Raw genomic sequence first — 25,234 nt, 5'->3', positions numbered from 1 at the left:
GCTTACACGTTCCTAAAGTTTAAAACACGAAATACTGTAAACACGTTCAAAGTATTGTATCACACATTTTGAATTCATATTTGATTGGAAATGTATGATAGTCAACGAAATGTGGACACTACACATTTTCTCCAAGGTTTAAAACCTCATGAAGGACTATTCATGTCGCTGCTCTCCACAAAAAAAAGGATATCATTTACGAGGAGGTCCTTCATGATATCATCGTTCTCACGAGAGTTCATTCGAGGCTTGGCAGTCAGACATATTTCATAAAAATCTCTGCCATTACCAGCAGCATTCTCAAACGCTTTCTTAAAACCAACATTTATTTTCGTCACGAGAAAAATACAACGAATATCACTTTGAAGGTTTAATACGGATTATGTTCAATGGCTCGTCTAATTCATCAGTATTCCTGCACAGGGTACGTTTTCATATTTCTCTTTCTTTCTGCCATAATGCACACGGTGTCCCCCGTGACCCATTATTCTGTTCCCGAAGAAATGGAAGAAGGCTCAGTCGTTGCTAATTTAGCAACTGATCTGGGATTAGACGTGACGACTCTGAATAAAAGAAAAATGCGCGTAGACGTGGCAGGCAATAAAAAGTATATCAACATCAACAAAGACACAGGAGAGCTGTTCATGCAGGAAAGGATCGACAGAGAGCTTTTATGCCCCTCGAAGACAACTACATCGTGCTTTCTCAGATTAGACGCTACGATTGAAAACCCGATACGAATGTTTAACATTGAGGTGGAAATCACCGACATTAACGACAACGCTCCTCATTTCCGACGGGGAACGATGCATTTGGACATATCTGAATCAAGCCCTGTTGGAGATAGATTCTCATTGAACAATGCTGCAGACCCGGATGTTGGAACAAATTCTGTGAACAATTACCATCTGAGCTCAAGTGAACATTTCTCCATCGAAATTCAGACCGGGAGAGACGGGACAAAGTTTGCGGATTTGATTTTGAAAAAAGCATTAGATAGAGAGCAGCAGGCTGTTCATAATCTTATTCTCACTGCTGTGGACGGTGGAGTGCCCACGCGCACAGGTACAGCCAGCATCATTGTTCGCGTGCTTGATGTGAACGACAACGCCCCGTCATTTGATAAAGACAAATACATCATAGATGTGATGGAAAACTCCCCCATTGGCAGTCTAGTAATACAATTAAAAGCTACCGATTTAGACGAAGGGTCAAATTCTGATATTATTTATTCATATAGTTTATATACATCAGAGAGAACACAACAGGTGTTTAACTTAAATCCAGAAAATGGTGAAATCAGAGTGAAAGAGATGATAAATTACGAAGATTTTAAACTTTATGACATGGAAGTTATTGCCAGTGATAAGGGGCCTAACTCCTTAACTGGACAGTGTAAACTGACAATACAGGTGGCAGACATGAATGACAATCATCCAGAAATATCCATCAAGTCTTTTCAAAGTCCAATGAAAGAAAACATAGAATTAGACACAGTGATAGCAGTGGTGAGTGTCAGTGATAAAGACTCTGGGGACAATGGAGTGGTTGATCTTCACATTCCTGATAACATGCCTTTCAAACTGAGGGAGTCCTCTGATAACTATTATGAATTAGTGGTGTCAGAGCCGTTAGACCGTGAGAGGGTCCCTGAATATGACATCACTTTCACTGTGACAGACAGAGGCTCTCCTCCTTTGTCTGACAATGAGACCATGACCTTAGAGCTGCTGGATGTTAATGACAATGTTCCACAGTTCCCTCAGTCATTCTATACTATACGTGTGGAGGAGAATAACGCTCCTGGAGCCCTGCTCAGTTCCCCAACTGCGTTTGACCCTGACCTCCATGAAAACCAGTATCTAGTTTATTTCATCCTAGAGAGGGAGATAGCCAACACCTCCATGTCCATGCTGTTCTCCATCAACCCAGAGAACGGGAATCTTTACGCACTAAAAACTTTTGACTATGAGATCGAGAAGGAGTTTCTCTTCCACATCGAGGCCAGGGACTCTGGCTCTCCTCCTCTCAGCAGTAACGTGACGGTGCACATCATCATTGTGGACCAGAACGACAACGCTCCGGTTATTGTGTCTCCGTGGCGCGCACACGGCTCTGTAGTGGAGGAAAAGATCCCCAGATCCACCGATAAAGGCTCTCTGGTTTCTAAAGTGATAGCCTTGGACACAGACTCGGTGCACAACTCCCGGATCACCTACCAGTTCCTGCAGGTGACTGACGCCACCTTGTTCAGTCTGGACCAATACAACGGAGAGATTCGGACCATGAGGATGTTCAGCTACAGAGACCCGCGCCACCAGAGACTGGTTGTCGTTGCCAAGGACAACGGGCAGCCTGCCCTCTCTGCTACAGTCACCATCAAGCTGTCCACAGTGGAGACTGCCGTGAAGGCCTACTCTGACATGACCGAGGTGCCTCTAGAATATGACATCTTCTCAGACCTCAACCTGTACCTGGTCATCGGTCTGGGCTCCGTGTCATTTCTCCTGCTGATCACCATACTGGTCACCATCGTGATCAAGTGTCAGAAACCCAAGCCCAACAAAGCGGCTCCTCCCTGCAGGAACAGTGTGATCAGTGAGGGGAACTCCACCATCGCAGACTCCACTCTGGTCTCCAACGACGCCTACTGGTACAGTATGTTTCTAGCAGAGACCAGGAAAGGAAAGATGGTGGTCAGACAGCCTGTGCCAAAGGGCTCCAGATACATCGTGTCCAGTTTACCACGAGGCACTGGACTCACAGACACTAGTGGATCAGCAGCCTCCACCCTGCAGGTATGACCATAGTTCTAACTTTTCTTGTATAATCTTGTGTTTGTATTAACAATGCGTGCCATAACATTGTAGAAGGTTTTAAATATATCGTTATCAAAACAAAGTTGACAAACAAATAACCAACATCATCATTTAACAATATCTGCAGCTATCTCTCATGTTGAGCTCACCTTTAGACTTTAATCCTTGCTTTTAAGCATCCCCATTACATCATCCTACAATTTTCAAAGATTGGTGTTATACATTAGACAAAACGTAACCCACGGTCACCTTGAGAGGGAACCATTGGAAACACGTTACAGCGTCAAACAACCGGACAGCTCTGTGGCGCTGATACTCTCATTAAAGGCAACCTCGCTGTTTCACGTGTCAAAATATCCCCATAATTCAAGATTCCTCAATAGTTTGGGATTGAAAACGTTATATAGCAAGTTTGTAAATCAGTGTGTGTGCTTTATAAAGATGGTCGTGTTGATGACAGCAAAACAATAATGAAAGTATCTTTAAGAGTCAAACACCCAGATGTTATTTGTTCAAAGCCCTTAAACATCTTAATCTCAATGTTTTTACTCTGATTCTTAGCATTCATTACTCAGGGTTTTGCAGATGGTTACTACTCATCCAACAGAGCAATTAAAGACGAAATGAAATAATTCCATGACAAAAACATACAGGTATCTTATACATACTTAAAAGACTAAACTCTAATGTTTGAGGATAACTCGTACTACACACCACTAGGTTGATTTAAAATGATCATTCAACAAACCCTGTTAAATTGGTCTCTTTTTTGCACAAAGCGTCACTGTTTCCCAGTCATGTATACTCTTGTGACATCAGTCGGCATCCGTGCGCAATTATACTTTTCATTCAAGTGATACGAGAAAATGGCGAACTAAAGGCTATGGCGCTGAATTAATTTAGATTTTAAGGATCAAGGTGAGCTCAAATGTATACGTCATATATTTTTCTATTTATTTTGTACCAATATCAACTGAGATTTGATTTAGCATTTTAGAAAAGTATAGGAGACATCGTTATTAGTTTAACAATTATTTCCAGCATATCTGTTTAAAAAAACATTTTAAATCCATACAAAACATTTAAAATGTATTTAGAGCTTATTGTGCCTCATGTTAAGCACATAGCCGTTCAAAAAGCAAGAGGTGGCGCTGTTTCTCTAAAAATAAATTAGGACACAAACGCCATGACAGTGAATCAGGGCAGATCGTGAAACAACCGGAGAGCTGTGGTGCTGAAACTCCACTCCGAAAACGCGATTTTCCTTTTTCATACCGAAACAAATCTTTGGATTACCTCTACATGAATATGTTTGAGATGAAAGCCATGATTGCAAACTGTAATATCAACGGAAAGGGACATTAAATCGCTAAAGGTGCAGTGATACTGCACGCAACAATGGGGTCCTTTTTAAAAATGCAGTCTTGCAGAAGGTACGTGCTGCTTGTTGTTTTTCTTTCTTTCGTTCCTAACATATCAACTTCAGTGACTCATTATTCAATACCGGAGGAAAAGAAGGAAGGATCAGTGGTCGCTAATATTGCTACCGATCTCAGCCTGGATGTTAAGACACTGAATCAGAGGAAGATGCGTCTTGACATTATTGCAAATAAGAAATATCTGGAAGTGAACAAAGAGACTGGAGAACTGTATATCGTTGAGAAGATTGACAGAGAATACATGTGTCTTGCAAAGTCGTCTTGTTATCTCAAACTGGAGGTTATATTAGAAAATCCACTACGAATCTTTAATATAGAAGTAGAAATTCTGGATGTTAACGACAACGCCCCGCAATTTCGGAGAGAGGCCATACATTTAGACATTTCTGAAGCAACGCCAAAAGGAGAGAGGTTCTCTCTCAGCAATGCAGTTGATCCTGATGTTGGAAGCAATTCAGTAAAAACCTACCATCTTAGCGAAAGTGAACATTTTAATATTGAAGTTCAGACTGGAAGAGATGGATCGAAATTTGCAGAATTAATCTTAAAAAATAGTTTAGACCGAGAGCAGCAGGCTGTGCATAATTTAATTCTCACAGCTGTAGATGGAGGCACACCTGCACGTTCTGGCACTGCAAGTATTATCGTTCATGTTTCCGACATGAATGACAACACTCCTACTTTTGACAAAATAAATTACAGCATCAAAATAATGGAAAACTCTCCCATAGGAAGTCTTGTTGTTCATCTTAATGCAACAGACCAAGACGAGGGTTCAAATTCTGATATAACATACTCCTACAGTTTATATACCTCAGAGAAAACCCAGGAAACATTTAATCTGAATCCTTCCTCTGGTGAAATTACTGTTAAAGGAATGTTAAATTATGAGGACTTCAGGATTTATGATATGGAAGTTATAGCAACTGATAAAGGAGACAATAGTTTATCAGGACAATGCACTGTAAACATTCTGGTTGAAGACATGAATGACAACCACCCAGAAATATCTATTAAATCATTTCAGAGTCCAGTCAATGAAAACATAGAATTAGACACAGTGATAGCAGTGGTGAGTGTCAGTGATAAAGACTCAGGGGACAATGGAGTGGTTGATCTTCACATTCCTGATAACATGCCTTTCAAACTGAGGGAGTCCTCTGATAACTATTATGAATTAGTGGTGTCAGAGCCGTTAGACCGTGAGAGGGTCCCTGAATATGACATCACTTTCACTGTGACAGACAGAGGCTCTCCTCCTTTATCTGACAATGAGACCATGACGTTAGAGCTGCTGGATGTTAATGACAATGTGCCACAGTTCCCTAAGTCATTCTATACTATACGTGTGGAGGAGAATAACGCTCCTGGAGCCCTGCTCAGTTCCCCAACTGCGTTTGACCCTGACCTCCATGAAAACCAGTATCTAGTTTATTTCATCCTAGAGAGGGAGATAGCCAACACCTCCATGTCCATGCTGTTCTCCATCAACCCAGAGAACGGGAATCTTTACGCACTAAAAACTTTTGACTATGAGATCGAGAAGGAGTTTCTCTTCCACATCGAGGCCAGAGACTCTGGCTCTCCTCCTCTCAGCAGTAACGTGACGGTGCACATCATCATTGTGGACCAGAACGACAACGCTCCGGTTATTGTGTCTCCGTGGCGCGCACACGGCTCGGTGGTGGAGGAAAAGATCCCCAGATCCACCGATAAAGGCTCTCTGGTTTCTAAAGTGATAGCCTTGGACACAGACTCGGTGCACAACTCCCGGATCACCTACCAGTTCCTGCAGGTCACTGACGCCACCTTGTTCAGTCTGGACCAATACAACGGAGAGATCCGGACCATGAGGATGTTCAGCTACAGAGACCCGCGCCACCAGAGACTGGTTGTTGTTGCCAAGGACAACGGGCAGCCTGCCCTCTCTGCTACAGTCACCATCAAGCTGTCCACAGTGGAGACTGCCGTGAAGGCTTACTCTGACATGACCGAGGTGCCTCTAGAATATGACATCTTCTCAGACCTCAACCTGTACCTGGTCATCGGTCTGGGCTCCGTGTCATTTCTCCTGCTGATCACCATACTGGTCACCATCGTAATCAAGTGTCAGAAACCCAAGCCCAGCAAAGCGGCTCCTCCCTGCAGGAACAGTGTGATCAGTGAGGGGAACTCCACCATCGCAGACTCCACTCTGGTCTCCAACGACGCCTACTGGTACAGTATGTTTCTAGCAGAGACCAGGAAAGGAAAGATGGTGGTCAGACAGCCTGTGCCAAAGGGCTCCAGATACATCGTGTCCAGTTTACCACGAGGCACTGGACTCACAGACACTAGTGGATCAGCAGCCTCCACTCTGCAGGTATGGAAACACCTCAATTAAACATAGCTATACAAAAGTATGGTCTTTTTGCAAACTACATTATGTATGTGTTTTGCCCACAGCTCTCCACACTCTTAAAAATTAAATTATGTTATTGTTTAATAGGTTTGTATAAAAACACATATACCATCGTTGGTAAAAGGTTACAGATATAATTGAAGTGTTCCTACAAGTATTTGCTTCTTGTAATAGATTAGATATTTGCAATATTTGCCCCTTCCACATCAGGGTTTCTTGCACATTGTTCTTAGATTTGGCTCAAGGTGGACAGGCAACAACAAAATAATTGATTGCGCTCTTTGTGGGAGCATGACATAAACACCAAACTCATTTTAATGACATTTAAATAAAAACAAAAACAAAAAAAAACAGGAGTGCAGCAACATATCTCAACATACTTGAATGATTTCAGCAACACCAATCTACGTGTAAGTGTGACACGAAGGAAAGGATAGTGGCGTAATTTGAACCGATAGTTTATTGTTTTTTATTAACGTTATTAAATAGGCCTACATATATTAAAGACGGTTCAACAGAAAAAGCAAAATTGCAGTTAATGCTTACACGTTCATAAAGTTTAAAACACGAAATACTGTAAACACGTTCAAAGTATTTTATCACACATTTTGAATTAATATTTGATTGGAAATGTATGATAGTCAACGAAATGTGGACACTACACATTTTCTCCAAGGTTTAAAACCTCATGAAGGACTGTTAATGTCGCTGCTCTCCACAAAAAAAGGATATCATTTACGAGGAGGTCCTTCATGATATCATCGTTCTCACGAGAGTTCATTCGAGGCTTGGCAGTCAGACATATTTCACAAAAATCTCTGCCATTACCAGCACCATTAACAAACGCTTTCTTAAAACCAACATTTATTTTCGTCACGAGAAAAAGACAACGGATATCACTTGAAGGTTTAATACGGATTATGTTCAATGGCTCGTCTAATTCATCAGTATTCCTGCACAGGGTACGTTTTCATATTTCTCTTTCTTTCTGCCATAATGCACACGGTGTCCCCCGTGACCCATTATTCTGTTCCCGAAGAAATGGAAGAAGGCTCAGTCGTTGCTAATTTAGCAATTGATCTCGGATTAGACGTGAAGACTCTGAATAATAGGAAAATGCGCGTAGATCTCGTAGGAAATAAAAAGTATATCGACATCAACAAAGACACAGGAGAGCTGTTCATGCAGGAAAGGATCGACAGAGAGCTTTTATGCCCATTAAAGACAACTACAACGTGCTTTCTCAGATTAGACGCTACGATTGAAAACCCGATACGAATGTTTAACATTGAGGTGGAAATCACGGACATTAACGACAACGCTCCTCATTTCCGACGGGGAACGATGCATTTGGACATATCTGAATCAAGCCCTGTTGGAGAGAGATTCTCATTGAACAATGCTGCAGATCCGGATGTTGGAACAAATTCTGTGAACAATTACCATCTGAGCTCAAGTGAACATTTCTCAATCGAAATTCAGACCGGGAGAGACGGGACAAAGTTTGCGGATTTGATTTTGAAAAAAGCATTAGATAGAGAGCAGCAGGCTGTGCATAATCTTATTCTCACTGCTGTGGACGGTGGAGTGCCCACGCGCACAGGTACAGCCAGCATCATTGTTCGCGTGCTTGATGTGAACGACAACGCCCCGTCATTTGATAAAGACAAATACATCATAGATGTGATGGAGAATTCCCCCATTGGCAGTCTAGTAATACAATTAAACGCTACTGATTTAGACGAAGGGTCAAATTCTGATATTATTTATTCATATAGTTTATATACATCAGAGAGAACACAAGAGGTGTTTAACTTAAATCCAGAAAATGGTGAAATCAGAGTGAAAGAGATGATAAATTATGAAGATTTTAAACTTTATGACATGGAAGTTATTGCCAGTGATAAGGGGCCTAACTCCTTAACTGGACAGAGTACACTGACAATACAGGTGGCAGACATGAATGACAATCATCCAGAAATATCCATCAAGTCTTTTCAAAGTCCAATTAAAGAAAACATAGAATTAGACACAGTGATAGCAGTGGTGAGTGTCAGTGATAAAGACTCAGGGGACAATGGAGTGGTTGATCTTCACATTCCTGATAACATGCCTTTCAAACTGAGGGAGTCCTCTGATAACTATTATGAATTAGTGGTGTCAGAGCCGTTAGACCGTGAGAGGGTCCCTGAATATGACATCACTTTCACTGTGACAGACAGAGGCTCTCCTCCTTTGTCTGACAATGAGACCATGACCTTAGAGCTGCTGGATGTTAATGACAATGTGCCAAAGTTCCCTCAGTCATTTTATACTATACGTGTGGAGGAGAATAATGCTCCTGGAGCCCTGCTCAGTTCCCCAACTGCGTTTGACCCTGACCTCCATGAAAACCAGTATCTAGTTTATTTCATCCTAGAGAGGGAGATAGCCAACACCTCCATGTCCATGCTGTTTTCCATCAACCCAGAGAACGGGAATCTTTACGCACTAAAAACTTTTGACTATGAGATCGAGAAGGAGTTTCTCTTCCACATCGAGGCCAGAGACTCTGGCTCTCCTCCTCTCAGCAGTAATGTGACGGTGCACATCATCATTGTGGACCAGAACGACAACGCTCCGGTTATTGTGTCTCCGTGGCGCGCACACGGCTCGGTGGTGGAGGAAAAGATCCCCAGATCCACCGATAAAGGCTCTCTGGTTTCTAAAGTGATAGCCTTGGACACAGACTCGGTGCACAACTCCCGGATCACCTACCAGTTCCTGCAGGTCACTGACGCCACCTTGTTCAGTCTGGACCAATACAACGGAGAGATCCGGACCATGAGGATGTTCAGCTACAGAGACCCGCGCCACCAGAGACTGGTTGTCGTTGCCAAGGACAACGGGCAGCCTGCCCTCTCTGCTACAGTCACCATCAAGCTGTCCACAGTGGAGACTGCCGTGAAGACCTACTCTGACATGACCGAGGTTCCTCTGGAATATGACATCTTCTCAGACCTCAACCTGTACCTGGTCATCGGTCTGGGCTCCGTGTCATTTCTCCTGCTGATCACCATACTGGTCACCATCGTGATCAAGTGTCAGAAACCCAAGCCCAGCAAAGCGGCTCCTCCCTGCAGGAACAGTGTGATCAGTGAGGGGAACTCCACCATCGCAGACTCCACTCTGGTCTCCAACGACGCCTACTGGTACAGTATGTTTCTAGCAGAGACCAGGAAAGGAAAGATGGTGGTCAGACAGCCTGTGCCAAAGGGCTCCAGATACATCGTGTCCAGTTTACCACGAGGCACTGGACTCACAGACACTAGTGGATCAGCAGCCTCCACTCTGCAGGTATGGTAAACACACCTATTCAACATCTGTTACACATGTTTTCTACTGAACATCCTGCAAGGCTAATAATAAGTGACGATTGCAGTATTTTTAAATCAGCGCTGAATACTTTTTGTTGTCTCTTCACTTTCTTGAAGTTACAACGCCTAAAATGTACTTGACATTACAATCAAAAATGTAATTGTGCCCATGTTAAGTCTTTTGACCTGCTGGCATAACCTTCGCTCCCCCAATTTGCATGGAGAAAGGAAAAGGTCACAAAAGGTCAAATCTAGAGCAACACTTGTATAGAACAACTTTATTGTGAGACCAACACGTTCTGGCTTGTGACCCTCATCAGGGTCAGTAGCTCGTTTCTACCGAAACCTTTTTTAAGTTTTATGAGGTCCAATAAGCAATTTGATAAATCGTGAATACCCTCCGCTTCTAAAAAGGTTTTTCCCTAATACCCTCTAAACTAATCTGTTGAGTGTTGTGAGGGCATTTAGTGAACCAGATATCATTTGTAATGCTTTAGGCCTACACACAAACACACAATGCTTTCTGATACCCCATATCAGCAGTCATAAAACATGTGAATTAGGATGAATTACAAGTGTCATATTGATGCTCCGGACTAGTTATAAACTACAGGTTCACTTAGGGGGCTTAGAATACATGCTGACTACCTAAACACACATCAACCATCAAGACTAATAAGCACTCAAAGGTATGATAATTCATGCAGTGTCATCGTTTTATATGTTTACGTAAAGTGTAATGCATTTAAAATAATCAATGCTGTATCATAAGTGATAATAAGCAAGAACACTAAAATGCAGGGAATCTTATAGCACCAATCGCGGCTGAAGTGCATCTGAAGGTCAACTTGCTCTGTTTAAAATCATGGTAATATTAATTTAAAAAATAAAACTCTTGTCAAGTGAGTGAGTGAGTGAGTGAGTGAGTGAGTGAGTGAGTGAGTGAGTGAGTGAGTGAGTGAGTGAGTGAGTGAGTGAGTGAGTGAGTGAGAGAGAGAGAGTGAGGGGCTGTAATGTGTCAGCTATTAAAGTTATGTCATTCAATTTTTGACGATTAGTAAAAACACAGAAACTTACTTATTTTCATCCTGTAGTGTAAATTAAACTTGACAAAATGTATTTTGTCTTTTTCTTGTCTAATATATCAAACATGTTATACCTCAAGGTTCAATTCCCAAAGCATGTTCATTTTCTGTGTGATTCTCTGCATTTTGGTGTCTTAAATTATAAAGATGCATGCAGCCAGTGGTGGAATGTAACTAATTACATTTACTCAAGTATACTTAAGTTTAAGTCACTTGTACTTTACTTGAGTATTTTCATTTTATGCTATTTTATACTTTTAGTCCAGCACATGTTGTAAGCAAATGTTGTACTCCACTACATTTAGTTTACAGATTTAGTGACTAGTTACAGTACTTTGCTGATTGAGATGATAAAATATAAATCGACTTATTTATCATATACGATTATAGCGTAAGCCAGTAGTATTAACAGTATTTCAAATAAACCCGACCTGTACCGTAGTGAACACATTAATGCATCAATAAATATAATACAACCATTTAAAATAAATAGTGCTTAAACAACTCATTCTGCATAATGAACACTTTTACTTTTGGTTTCTACATTTTATTTTGATGCTAATACTTTTGTACTTTTACACAAGTACAATTTTAAATGCAGGACTCTAATTAATACGTTTTTTGTTTTTGTGCAGTGTACTATTGCTACATTTACTTTAGTAAATAATGTGATACTTCTTCCACCTCTGCATGCAGTATGGATTCTTCTAAATGATCTTTATAGACAGTGTTATTTTATTTGACAATGTCAGCCTGGATATCTCTGCATACATTAAGTATTTGGAAGACACATTAAAGTACATGTGGGGTACACAGATATTGTATTAAATAAAAGCAACTGTCATTAGCAATAATTGTAAACACATTTGACGAAAAACAAAAAGCAACACATTTATTGAGTTATCCAAGTATAGAATAAACAAAAACTTGAAGTAGTTGTTTCTTTAGAAGCACATCTCTCACCCAGGGAATACAACTTTCAGAACTCAAAAGTGAATACTTCATAACTTTTGCAGCTTCTTCAACTCTAATTATTTTTCCACTGTAACTTCTCCTACATTTAAAGCAAGGTAAAATGTTTGTTTTTTGAAAAGTTACAAAGGCTCACACAAGACTATTTTTGTCGCTGCTCTCCACAAAAACAAACTCGCTGATGAGGGCATGGTTTTCACGATAGTTTATTGGAGGAGGGACACTTTATAACAAGGACGTCACTCGAGGCAGGGAAACATTTTTTAAGAACGTCGTTTCGTTTTTTCGTTCAACGAGAGGGCGGTTTATTTAGGTCTCAGAGTATTTCAAATGAATAACTACGGAATCTGAAATATGGCGGATCAAATCCCACAGTTATTTGGGACGAGGTACGTGTGTGTATTTCTCTTTCTTTCTGGCATGATTGACACGGTGTCTACCGTCACACATTATTCTGTTCCCGAAGAAATGGAAGAAGGCTCAGTCGTTGCTAATTTAGCAACTGATCTTGGATTAGACGTGAAGACGCTAAAGGGAAGGAAAATGCGCGTAGACGTAGTAGGAAATAAAAAGTATATCGACATCAACAAAGACACAGGAGAGCTGTTCATCCTGGAAAGGATCGACAGAGAGCTTTTATGCCCCTTGAAGACATCTACATCATGCTTTCTTAAATTGGATGCTACGATTGAAAACCCGATACGAATGTTTAACATTGAGGTGGAAATCACGGACATTAACGACAACGCTCCTCATTTCCGACGGGGAACGATGCATTTGGACATATCTGAATCAAGCCCTGTTGGAGAGAGATTCTCATTGAACAATGCTGCAGACCCGGATGTTGGAACAAATTCTGTGAACAATTACCATCTCAGCTCAAGTGAACATTTTGCACTGGAAATTCAGACCGGGAGAGACGGGTCAAAGTTTGCGGATTTGATTTTGAAAAAAGCATTAGATAGGGAGCAGCAGGCTGTGCATAATCTTATTCTCACTGCTGTGGACGGTGGAGTGCCCACGCGCACAGGTACAGCCAGCATCATTGTTCGCGTGCTTGATGTGAACGACAACGCCCCGTCATTTGATAAAGACAAATACATCATAGATGTGATGGAAAACTCCCCCATTGGCAGTCTAGTAATACAATTAAACGCTACTGATTTAGACGAGGGGTCAAATTCTGATATCATTTATTCATATAGTTTATATACATCAGAGAGAACACAACAGGTGTTTAACTTAAATCCAGAAAATGGTGAAATCAGAGTGAAAGAGATGATAAATTACGAAGATTTTAAACTTTATGAAATGGAAGTTATTGCCAGTGATAAGGGGCCTAACTCCTTAACTGGACAGTGTAAACTGACAATACAGGTGGCAGACATGAATGACAATCATCCAGAAATATCCATCAAGTCTTTTCAAAGTCCAATTAAAGAAAACATAGAATTAGACACAGTGATAGCAGTGGTGAGTGTCAGTGATAAAGACTCGGGGGACAATGGAGTGGTTGATCTTCACATTCCTGATAACATGCCTTTCAAACTGAGGGAGTCCTCTGATAACTATTATGAATTAGTGGTGTCAGAGCCGTTAGACCGTGAGAGGGTCCCTGAATATGACATCACTTTCACTGTGACAGACAGAGGCTCTCCTCCTTTGTCTGACAATGAAACCATGACCTTAGAGCTGCTGGATGTTAATGACAATGTGCCACAGTTCCCTCAGTCATTTTATACTATACGTGTGGAGGAGAATAACGCTCCTGGAGCCCTGCTCAGTTCCCCAACTGCGTTTGACCCTGACCTCCATGAAAACCAGTATCTAGTTTATTTCATCCTAGAGAGGGAGATAGCCAACACCTCCATGTCCATGCTGTTCTCCATCAACCCAGAGAACGGGAATCTTTACGCACTAAAAACTTTTGACTATGAGATCGAGAAGGAGTTTCTCTTCCACATCGAGGCCAGAGACTCTGGCTCTCCTCCTCTCAGCAGTAACGTGACGGTGCACATCATCATTGTGGACCAGAACGACAACGCTCCGGTTATTGTGTCTCCGTGGCGCGCACACGGCTCGGTGGTGGAGGAAAAGATCCCCAGATCTACCGATAAAGGCTCTTTGGTTTCTAAAGTGATAGCCTTGGACACAGACTCGGTGCACAACTCCCGGATCACCTACCAGTTCCTGCAGGTGACTGACGCCACCTTGTTCAGTCTGGACCAATACAACGGAGAGATCCGGACCATGAGGATGTTCAGCTACAGAGACCCGCGCCACCAGAGACTGGTTGTTGTTGCCAAGGACAACGGGCAGCCTGCCCTCTCTGCTACAGTCACCATCAAGCTGTCCACAGTGGAGACTGCCGTGAAGGCCTACTCTGACATGACCGAGGTGCCTCTAGAATATGACATCTTCTCAGACCTCAACCTGTACCTGGTCATCGGTCTGGGCTCCGTGTCATTTCTCCTGCTGATCACCATACTGGTCACCATCGTGATCAAGTGTCAGAAACCCAAGCCCAGCAAAGCGGCTCCTCCATGCAGGAACAGTGTGATCAGTGAGGGGAACTCCACCATCGCAGACTCCACTCTGGTCTCCAACGACGCCTACTGGTACAGTATGTTTCTAGCAGAGACCAGGAAAGGAAAGATGGTGGTCAGACAGCCTGTGCCCAAGGGCTCCAGATACATCGTGTCCAGTTTACCACGAGGCACTGGACTCACAGACACTAGTGGATCAGCAGCCTCCACTCTGCAGGTATGGTAAACAAACACACCTATTCAACATCTGTTACACATGTTTTCTACTGAACATCCTGCAAGGCCAATAATAATTGACGATTGCCGTATTTTTAAATCAGCGCTGAATACTTTTTGTTTTCTCTTCACTTTCTTTAAGTTACAACGCCTAAAATGTACTTGACATTACAATCAAAAATGTAATTGTGCCCATGTTAAGTCTTTTGACCTGCTGGCATAACCTTCGCTCCCCCAATTTGCATGGAGAAAGGAAAAGGTCACAAAAGGTCAAATCTAGAGCAACACTTGTAAAGAACAACTTTACTGTGAGACCAACAAGTTATGGCTTGTGACCCTCATCAGGGTCAGTAGCTCGTTTCTACCGAAACCTTTATACAGTTGTATTAGGTCTAATAAGCAATTTGATAAATCGTGAATACCCTCCGCTTCTAAAAAGGTTTTTCCCTAATACCCTCTAAACTAATTTGTTGAGTGTTGTGAGGGCATTTAGTGAACCAGATATCATTTGTAATGCTTTAGGCCTACACACAAACACACAATGCTTTCTGATACCCCATATCAGCAGTCATAAAACATGTGAATTAGGATGAATTACAAGTGTCATATTGATGCTCCGGACTAGTTATAAACTACAGGTTCACTTAGGGGGCTTAGAATACATGCTGACTACCTAAACACACATCAACCATCAAGACTAATAAGCACTCAAAGGTATGATAATTCATGCAGTGTCATCATTTTATATGTTTACGTAAAGTGTAATGCATTTAAAATAATCAATGCTGTATCATAAGTGATAATAAGCAAGAACACTAAAATGCAGGGAATCTTATAGCACCAATCGCGGCTGAAGTGCATCTGAAGGTCAACTTGCTCTGTTTAAAATCATGATAATAGTAATTTAAAAAATAAAACTCTTGTCAAGTGAGAGAGTGAGTAAAAGAGTGAGTGAGTGAGTGAGTGAGTGAGAGAGAGAGAGTGAGGAGCTGTAATGTGTCAGCTATTAAAGTTATGTCATTCAGTTTTTGACGATTAGTAACAACACAGAAACTTACTTATTTTCATCCTGTAGTGTAAATTAAACTTGACAAAATGTATTTTGTTTTTTACTTGTCTAATATATCAAACATGTTATACCTCAAGGTTCAATTCCCAAAGCATGTTCATTTTTTGTGTGATTCTCTGCATTTTGGTGTCTTAAATTATAAAGATGCATGCAGCCAGTGGTGGAATGTAACTAATTACATTTACTCAAGTATACTTAAGTTTAAGTTACTTGTACTTTACTTGAGTATTTTCATTTTATGCTACTTTATACTTTTAGTCCAGTACATGTTCTAAGCAAATATTGTACTTTTTACTCCACTACATTTAGTTTACAGATTTAGTTACTAGTTACTTTGCTGAATGAGATGTATACATTATCATATACGATTATAGCTAGAGCTACCCAGTATATACAGTATTTCAAATAAACCCCACCTGTACCGTAGTGAACACATTAATGCATCAATAAATATAATACAACAATTTAAATATAAATAGTGCTTAAATAAGTCATTCTGCATAATGAACACTTTTACTTTTGGTATCTAAAGTTTATTTTGATGCAAATACTTTTGTACTTTTAAACACAATTTTAAATGCAGGACTTTAACTAATAAGTGTTTGTTTTTTTGCAGTGTACTATAGCTACGTTTACTTTAGTACATAATCTGATACTTCTTCCACCTCTGCATGCAGTATGGATTCTTCTAAATGATCTTTATAGACACATTAAGGTAGGCCTACATGTGGGGCACACAGATATTGTATTACAAAAAAGCAACTGTCATTAGCTATAATTGTAAACACATTTGATGAAAAACAAAAAGCAACACATTTATTGAGTTATCCAAGTAGAGAATAAACAACAACTTGAAGTAGTTGTTTCTTTTTTAGAAGCACATCTCTCACCCAGGGAATACAACTTTCAGAACTCAAAGTGAATACTTCATAACTTTTGCAGCTTCTTGAACTGTAATTATTTTTCCACTGTAACTTCTCCTACATTTAACGCAAGGTAAAATGTTTGTCTTTTAAAAAGTTACAAAGGCTCACACAAGACTATTTTCGTCGCTGCTCTCCACAAAAACAAACTCGCTGATGAGGTCATGGTTTTCACGATAGTTTATTGGAGGAGGGACACTTTATAACAAGGACGTAAAGGTAGGGGCGTAACAAAACGTTTTTTAAGAACGTCGTTTCGTTTTTTCGTTCAACGAGAGGGCGGTTTATTTAGGTCTCAGAGTATTTCAAATTAATAACTACGGAATCTGAAATATGGTGGATCAAATCCCACAGTTATTTGGGACGAGGTACGTGTGTGTATTTCTCTTTCTTTCTGCCATGATTGACACGGTGTCTACCGTCACACATTATTCTGTTCCCGAAGAAATGGAAGAAGGCTCTGTCGTTGCTAATTTAGCAACTGATCTGGGATTACATGTGAAGACGCTAAAGGGAAGGAAAATGCGCGTAGACGTAGTAGGAAATAAAAAGTATATCGATATCAACAAAGACACAGGAGAGCTGTTCATCGTGGAAAGGATCGACAGAGAGCTTTTATGCCCGTTAAAAACAACAACATACTGTGTTCTTAAATTGGATGCTACGATTGAAAACCCGATACGAATGTTTAACATTGAGGTGGAAATCACGGACATTAACGACAACGCTCCTCATTTCCGACGGGGAACGATGCATTTGGACATATCTGAATCAAGCCCTGTTGGAGAGAGATTCTCATTGAACAATGCTGCAGACCCGGATGTTGGAACAAATTCTGTGAACAATTACCATCTCAGCTCAAGTGAACATTTTGCACTAGAAATTCAGACCGGGAGAGACGGGTCAAAGTTTGCGGATTTGATTTTGAAAAAAGCATTAGATAGGGAGCAGCAGGCTGTGCATAATCTTATTCTCACTGCTGTGGACGGTGGAGTGCCCACGCGCACAGGTACAGCCAGCATCATTGTTCGTGTGCTTGATGTGAACGACAACGCCCCGTCATTTGATAAAGACAAATACATCATAGATGTGATGGAAAACTCCCCCATTGGCAGTCTAGTAATACAATTAAACGCTACTGATTTAGACGAAGGGTCAAATTCTGATATTATTTATTCATATAGTTTATATACATCAGAGAGAACACAACAGGTGTTTAACTTAAATCCAGAAAATGGTGAAATCAGAGTGAAAGAGATGATAAATTACGAAGATTTTAAACTTTATGAAATGGAAGTTATTGTCAGTGATAAGGGGCCTAACTCCTTAACTGGACAGTGTAAACTGACAATACAGGTGGCAGACATGAATGACAATCATCCAGAAATATCCATCAAGTCTTTTCAAAGTCCAATTAAAGAAAACATAGAATTAGACACAGTGATAGCAGTGGTGAGTGTCAGTGATAAAGACTCAGGGGACAATGGAGTGGTTGATCTTCACATTCCTGATAACATGCCTTTCAAACTGAGGGAGTCCTCTGATAACTATTATGAATTAGTGGTGTCAGAGCCGTTAGACCGTGAGAGGGTCCCTGAATATGACATCACTTTCACTGTGACAGACAGAGGCTCTCCTCCTTTGTCTGACAATGAGACCATGACGTTAGAGCTGCTGGATGTTAATGACAATGTGCCACAGTTCCCTAAGTCATTCTATACTATACGTGTGGAGGAGAATAACGCTCCTGGAGCCCTGCTCAGTTCCCCAACTGCGTTTGACCCTGACCTCCATGAAAACCAGTATCTAGTTTATTTCATCCTAGAGAGGGAGATAGCCAACACCTCCATGTCCATGCTGTTCTCCATCAACCCAGAGAACGGGAATCTTTACGCACTAAAAACTTTTGACTTTGAGATTGAGAAGGAGTTTCTCTTCCACATCGAGGCCAGAGACTCTGGCTCTCCTCCTCTCAGCAGTAATGTGACGGTGCACATCATCATTGTGGACCAGAACGACAACGCTCCGGTTATTGTCTCTCCATGGCGCGCACACGGCTCGGTGGTGGAGGAAAAGATCCCCAGATCCACCGATAAAGGCTCTCTGGTTTCTAAAGTGATAGCCTTGGACACAGACTCGGTGCACAACTCCCGGATCACCTACCAGTTCCTGCAGGTGACTGACGCCACCTTGTTCAGTCTGGACCAATACAACGGAGAGATCCGGACCATGAGGATGTTCAGCTACAGAGACCCGCGCCACCAGAGACTGGTTGTTGTTGCCAAGGACAACGGGCAGCCTGCCCTCTCTGCTACAGTCACCATCAAGCTGTCCACAGTGGAGACTGCCGTGAAGGCCTACTCTGACATGACCGAGGTGCCTCTGGAATATGACATCTTCTCAGACCTCAACCTGTACCTGGTCATCGGTCTGGGCTCCGTGTCATTTCTCCTGCTGATCACCATACTGGTCACCATCGTGATCAAGTGTCAGAAACCCAAGCCCAGCAAAGCGGCTCCTCCCTGCAGGAACAGTGTGATCAGTGAGGGGAACTCCACCATCGCAGACTCCACTCTGGTCTCCAACGACGCCTACTGGTATAGTATGTTTCTAGCAGAGACCAGAAAAGGAAAGATGGTGGTCAGACAGCCTGTGCCAAAGGGCTCCAGATACATCGTGTCTAGTTTACCACGAGGCACTGGACTCACAGACACTAGTGGATCAGCAGCCTCCACTCTGCAGGTACAGATAACCGCTCACTTTAACATAACTAAATCCTTCAAATATTGGCCTTCCTTTAACAAAGGATATCTGTTTGCAGTATGGAACCATGTTGTGCTCTTCTTCTCTTGTAGTCTGTGTTTTGCAAGTCATACTTTTTGGCTTGAGTGTTTCTTTGTGCGATAACTCTTCACACTTGCTCTTCATTTATTACTGTAACAACAAAGTTCCACAGCACTAAATCCCTCTGATATTCTGTATCTAAAACTGTAAATATTCTCTAAAGTTTCATTTTCATAATTTAACATGTATCTACTACAATGTAACCTAACAAAGGTAATCTCCCAATGTCACCTACAACATTCCTCAAGGGGAAAAGCCTTTCCACTGAAATAAACTCCACTGAAATAAAAAACAAATAAAACCTTAATGGCAACAAACCTGAAGAAACAATTGAACATGGGTACACCTCTGCTTTTTTAAATATCCTGCAGCTTTTTTAACTTAAAGTGTTGCTTGCGTTGTTCATTTGTAATAGCTCCAGAGACATATCTGGTTGACTTGTACTTGTGGTGAATATATCAGTGTAATGGTTTTGTAATCACTATTTTGTTCACTGCAAATGAAAATACAATCAATATAAATCAGAACCGAGATTTTATTCACAAAGAGCTTGTATACCACTTTACAAATGAGGATCTTGTGAGTAAGGCTTCTTTCAATTTATGAAAACACGTGTTTTCTGTTGTTTTAACAAATAATATCCAACATAATGCACAAAACAGTCTTCTCTGTTTTGAACAATGACCCATTTTTTGTGCTCAAACCATTTTCCCCCCAGCATCAATGTAATTTTAACTATTCAGTGTTATACCATATCTATCTATCTATCTATCTATCTATCTATCTATCTATCTATCTATCTATCTATCTATCTATCTATCTATCTATCTATCTATCTATCTATCTATCTATCTATCTATCTATCTATCTATCTATCTATCTATCTATCTATCTATCTATCTATCTATATATCTATATATCTATCTATATATGATGGTAAGTATGCTGCTGTTATAGCTACATTTGAAACAGTTTAACCTACTTTTATAGAACGCATTGTAACAACTGCAGACTCAGTTATTAAGTATCACACTAACCATTACTAACACTAACTAATCTGTGGTACTTTTCCAAACATGACTTAACATTCTTATTCATAGTTATTTGACACCAACCCTGTCATCACAGGATACATACACACCAGTAATCATTTCTTGTGTTTGCAATGACCTGACCATTGAACTGCTTGTTTTTTTTCTCCTCACTCTAAAGTACCCTAAATGAAGAAAGTCCACTCAGCAGCTGGAGGTATGCAGGAGTCTCACTCCCCACACTGGATGCCCTTTAATGAATCATGTTACAGAACATATGGGTTTGATTGTTTTGTGAATGTGTTTATTTGTTTGTCCTCAGTAGTTATTTTTAAAATGATTTTGTCTTCTTTAGTTTGGATGACATTTTTTTTTAATTGCAAAGGAGCAAGTTGACATCACATGCTGCTTGTCAAATCTCTGGTGTTAACCTCATTCTGCCAACAATGTGGTTACTGATATTTATATTACAGTTTCATCACCAAAGCCATCTAACATGTATCCATGCAATTTAAGTACACTCATAATAATCTATAATCTTAATGTATTTATAAAGAGTCTTACACTGAGACTGTGGTCAGTATTTCTGTCTTAGTTATTACTTTTGTGAACAGAGTAAGAGTCAACTAGTCAGTCACACATTGATTTAGATTTTTAATACAAAATGACAACATCACCATGCTGCTCTGTCTGAAGGTCATTGATCACGGTTCTAGAGAATCCATTACTTCAACTAGCAATAACACCATTTACTGGCTTTTGCTTTTTTCCCCACAATCTGGCTTCTGCTTAGAAAATATCAATGTCTTAAATTGGTCCTGTGCATGTGAAGAATAATTTGTATTCAACCCCTACTGACCCATCACTGATAGATTATTATATTATAATTCCTATTTGTGTTTATTGGTGGGATTGTGCTGTGCTGTATAGCTGTGTGATTTGGTTGGTAATACTATATTTTGAGTGTTACTGACTTCACAGAATGACACTTTGATTTTCTGTCTGCTGTAGCGTGAATTGTGACCTACTTCTTTATGCAGGAGAGGCGCAAAGTGAAACCAGTCACCCAGTTACCTAGCAACCACTCTCCTTCACATAATTTTGGAGCATGGTATTCATAGACCACCTCAACCTACACTCTGTCTCCTGCCTGAAGCCCCTGTCTGAGTGACAGACATCTGCTGCATGTGATGTTTCTGTTAGTGCTGTGTTTTGTTTCCAGATGTATCTAATTCTCTTTTCTTGTTTTCCAGGCATCCACCAGCAGCACATAAGGCCACACCCTCAGCTGCGTATTGGAGTAACGCTGACAGGAAAGGAGAAACCCCCAGTCTGTTATGACCCCCCACATCCATCCTGCCCACTCTTATCCTTGTTCCTCACAATATGTAGCCGTCATGCCATAACACCAAATGGACTATGGTGGCTAAAAGGAAACAGCCCTCCCCCTCTCTTTTTTCAAGCACATGAAAAGCCTATCAACATTGCCTCTCTGTCCATTCAATACGCATGATTAGACTGCATGGCTTCAACCACACTCTGAGACCCCTCATACAAACAATTTTCATTTGGAAACACTTGCAAAGAAGTAGACTGTATGAAAGATTACAACAGTGGACATCTAAAGAAGCCTCAACAAGGACTGCGTGGACATGGGAATGTTGAAATGCCTTTATTAAGAGACTGTTTCCCCTCTCTAAAATGAAACACATGTTGGATATTACAATATTAACCTCTGTGCTTTGTCTTGATTCTTAACAGTATTGATGTATAATATACAAGTTAACTAAAAAGTGAAACAGCACAACCAACTATACAAAAAAAGCACCAATATTTAAAAGTATGAAAAGAAAGTGGATCAGTATTTTATAGATGTGGTAGCTTTCAACAGTTTTATGTTTTGTACATTACTTTGTGCTGTATATGAGAGCTAAGCCTGAATATATGAATGATATTGCTGAGAGAAAGTTAACCTGTACATTAAACAGATGAACATGAGTCCTTTAGCCATCATGTATCTGCCTTTCAGTTTTTTTTGCATGGGATGATCAAAATATGGATTATAAGAAATTGAGCAATCACTTTCTTTAGTTAGGCCGAACAGTTTAGTATTTTTTTCAAAACAATATGGAAGATTACATTTCATCAAGAAGATAATGAAGAAGTAAAACAGCATAATAATTGGATGTATTCCGATAATTAAGTGTACTCAGCTTAAACTTAAGTATACATGGTGCTTGAATGTTATGTTCACTTGGACGCAAGCGAAACATAAGAGCCTAGATGACTGTGAAGACCGTGAGTCTTCAAGAATGGTTTTAATATCTTCTCATAACTACTGTAAATACAACACAAACATGGCCATGATTTCATTTTTTTATTTTAAAAGCCAAACTGTGTGGATGTTCCTGTATTTCAACCTTTTGAGATTGTGTATCAAGTAAAACAACTCACTAAATGACTCAATGTTTACTTTACAATGCTGAAATACTGAATGTGAAGCTGTGCTGATGTGTATTACTATGACTATACTTTCTCTATTTAGATATGTCATAAGCCTGTATCTATAAAAATGTAATTATTTTCAATTACCAATGCTGAACTTTTGTAAAGATAAACAGTGGAATTCCTGTGCCATCAGATGTAACTGTATGCAAATCATTCACCTGATCAGTTATTACGTAGTCCCATTGTTTAGCACAGCTCACATTGCATTGTATAAAGTTGTTTTGTTGAACAGGCAAACATATACAATAAGTGCTTTTGTACAGTGGACTGTTATGGTGCATTATGTCGTCATGTGTGTAATGTGAGCTTATTGTATGCTATGGTCTGTATGATCTATTAAATATAAAAACGAAATACTAAAACAATCATAATAGTAAACTTCTGAATCTCTTGAGTGTCATCTTGAGTTCTGAAAATGAATAGCATTCATTTAGGACTATTGCACTGTTTGAAAATGAGTTTTAATTATAGTTTACAAAGCATATCAAGCTTGAGTGAATCTTCTATAAACTAGATCTGTGATGATGATTTCTTAATTATAATGCCCCACTTGTATCAGCTAGTTAACTAACTGGCTTATGTGTCACTACTTGACATGTATTTGAGTTTAAACAACTAATATAAGTGATTTATAAAACAAGTCACAAGCACGTGTTTGAACAGAACCACATAAGTCTGAATCACATCATGGGACAGTCATTTTTCTTTTAAATGCATACATTTACATTCAATTGGAGATTTATTGATTTTGCTTTAGTTTGAGGGGCTTGTTTCCTGTCCGGCAGTGCATGCATAGCTAAACATTTGTTATAATGATTATAAATACATAGTTGTATAGGCCTTTTTTTAATGCATCCATGTTTTTTTCTTTTACATATTGAGAATAACTAAGTTTTTCAGATCAGAGGGCTCTAGTTCATTTATTTATTTATTCAAATACACAATATGTGTAAAACAAAACAAGAGGGACAGGCAATTAAAAAAGGACTTGAAAACACCTCTCTAATGTATGATGTCGGTGGAAACTGGCTCCAGCTGTGTGCTCGTTCTGGACTGTCTTCCCTGATCCAAGTCAGCACTACCATCATCTGTGAGGACGTCATGACCATCTTTAACCTGCAAGGAAACACAATGTTAAAATACCTTTATATGAAAAAGAGGCAACCACATTATGTCTTAAATTAATTGCTTAATACAGTCTTATAAAATGTTGCTAAATGTCCCAAGCTGACTGAAGGGTGTATGGTGAGCGTATATACTTTATTCAAATGTGATAAAAAAACAACTCAGTGTTTTGTTTAATTGTTAATAAGGTTTGTAGAGAACTTGCATGATTTGTTTTTCTATGATGATTGACCAATGAGTGTGTCTGTCTCTGTGTGAACACATGAGCTCATCTCTCTGGGGAGATGAGCTCATCACACAGAAACCTTCAAGTTTCAGCAGCAATTTGTATCACTTAACGAACGATCATTTGTGTTATGTCTTCTAAATAAGGCAACAATCATGTTTTTAAAAAAAAATATGGATCTTAGTTTAGATGCTATTATGTTTTATTGGAGCAAAGTGAAATAAGAAAAAATGTGAGATCAACAAATTGTTTTGTGCCCTTTTCTTTTCACCACTTGACTCTCAGAGAAAAATCTCACACTGGCTGTCTGATGCTCTGCTGCACTGGCAGACTAGCACCAGCACACTGACAATGCACCTTGTGTAACAAAGCACTAGAAGAGCCACCAGCTGCCACTAGTAGGCTAACCCATGTGCACCTACATAAAACCTCAAAGTGCTCTGATTACTATATATCTAGAGTTTTATTTTCTCTGCATTATTTTTGTAATACAGGGCGATTTGAGGGGTTGGTATATGACATGGGCTGCATGTACTTTATTTCCTCATTGCATTCAATACAACATAATAATTAAGGTATTTGTAATATGACTGTGAAGAGGAATACAGGGTATATGGATGCAGCAGACTTTCTTTGTCTGCAGCATTCACAGCTCCTGCCTCCCTCCCCCTCTG

General features: G+C 40.1%; 3 protein-coding genes across 5 annotated transcripts; all 3 read left to right on the top strand.

Moving 5' to 3' along the window:
* Positions 1–62: 62 nt before the first annotated feature.
* Positions 63–6,684, top strand: LOC117555782. Its single transcript, XM_034230744.1, has 2 exons — positions 63–2,798; positions 4,191–6,684. Exons 1-2 carry the CDS (start codon positions 390–392, stop codon positions 6,639–6,641), a joined length of 4,860 nt encoding a protein of 1,619 aa, XP_034086635.1. The 5' UTR covers positions 63–389; the 3' UTR covers positions 6,642–6,684.
* An 850-nt stretch (positions 6,685–7,534) lies between these two features.
* LOC117555876 (protocadherin alpha-C2-like) lies at positions 7,535–10,905 on the top strand. The gene has a single exon (XM_034230900.1). The coding sequence runs from the start codon at positions 7,587–7,589 to the stop codon at positions 10,002–10,004; it is 2,418 nt and encodes an 805-aa protein (XP_034086791.1). The 5' UTR covers positions 7,535–7,586; the 3' UTR covers positions 10,005–10,905.
* Positions 10,906–11,044: 139 nt separating this feature from the next.
* On the top strand, positions 11,045–23,591 carry LOC117555874 (protocadherin alpha-C2-like). Of its 3 annotated transcripts, none has more exons than XM_034230899.1 (3): positions 11,045–14,835; positions 20,883–20,918; positions 21,955–23,577. In XM_034230899.1, exons 1-2 carry the CDS (start codon positions 12,427–12,429, stop codon positions 20,892–20,894), a joined length of 2,421 nt encoding a protein of 806 aa, XP_034086790.1. In that variant the 5' UTR covers positions 11,045–12,426; the 3' UTR covers positions 20,895–20,918; positions 21,955–23,577. The 3 variants fall into 3 exon arrangements, with proteins under 3 accessions (XP_034086790.1, XP_034086788.1, XP_034086789.1); XM_034230898.1 differs by lacking the exon at positions 11,045–14,835 and adding an exon at positions 14,843–19,568 and having other exon boundaries at positions 21,955–23,591; XM_034230897.1 differs by lacking the exons at positions 20,883–20,918; positions 21,955–23,577 and adding an exon at positions 19,569–20,876.
* The last annotated feature ends 1,643 nt before the right edge of the window (positions 23,592–25,234 follow it).

Source organism: Gymnodraco acuticeps, unplaced genomic scaffold (genome assembly GCF_902827175.1).
Source record: "Gymnodraco acuticeps unplaced genomic scaffold, fGymAcu1.1, whole genome shotgun sequence".
Taxonomy (NCBI): Eukaryota; Metazoa; Chordata; class Actinopteri; order Perciformes; family Bathydraconidae; genus Gymnodraco; species Gymnodraco acuticeps.
This window is presented reverse-complemented; position numbering and strand designations above follow the sequence as displayed.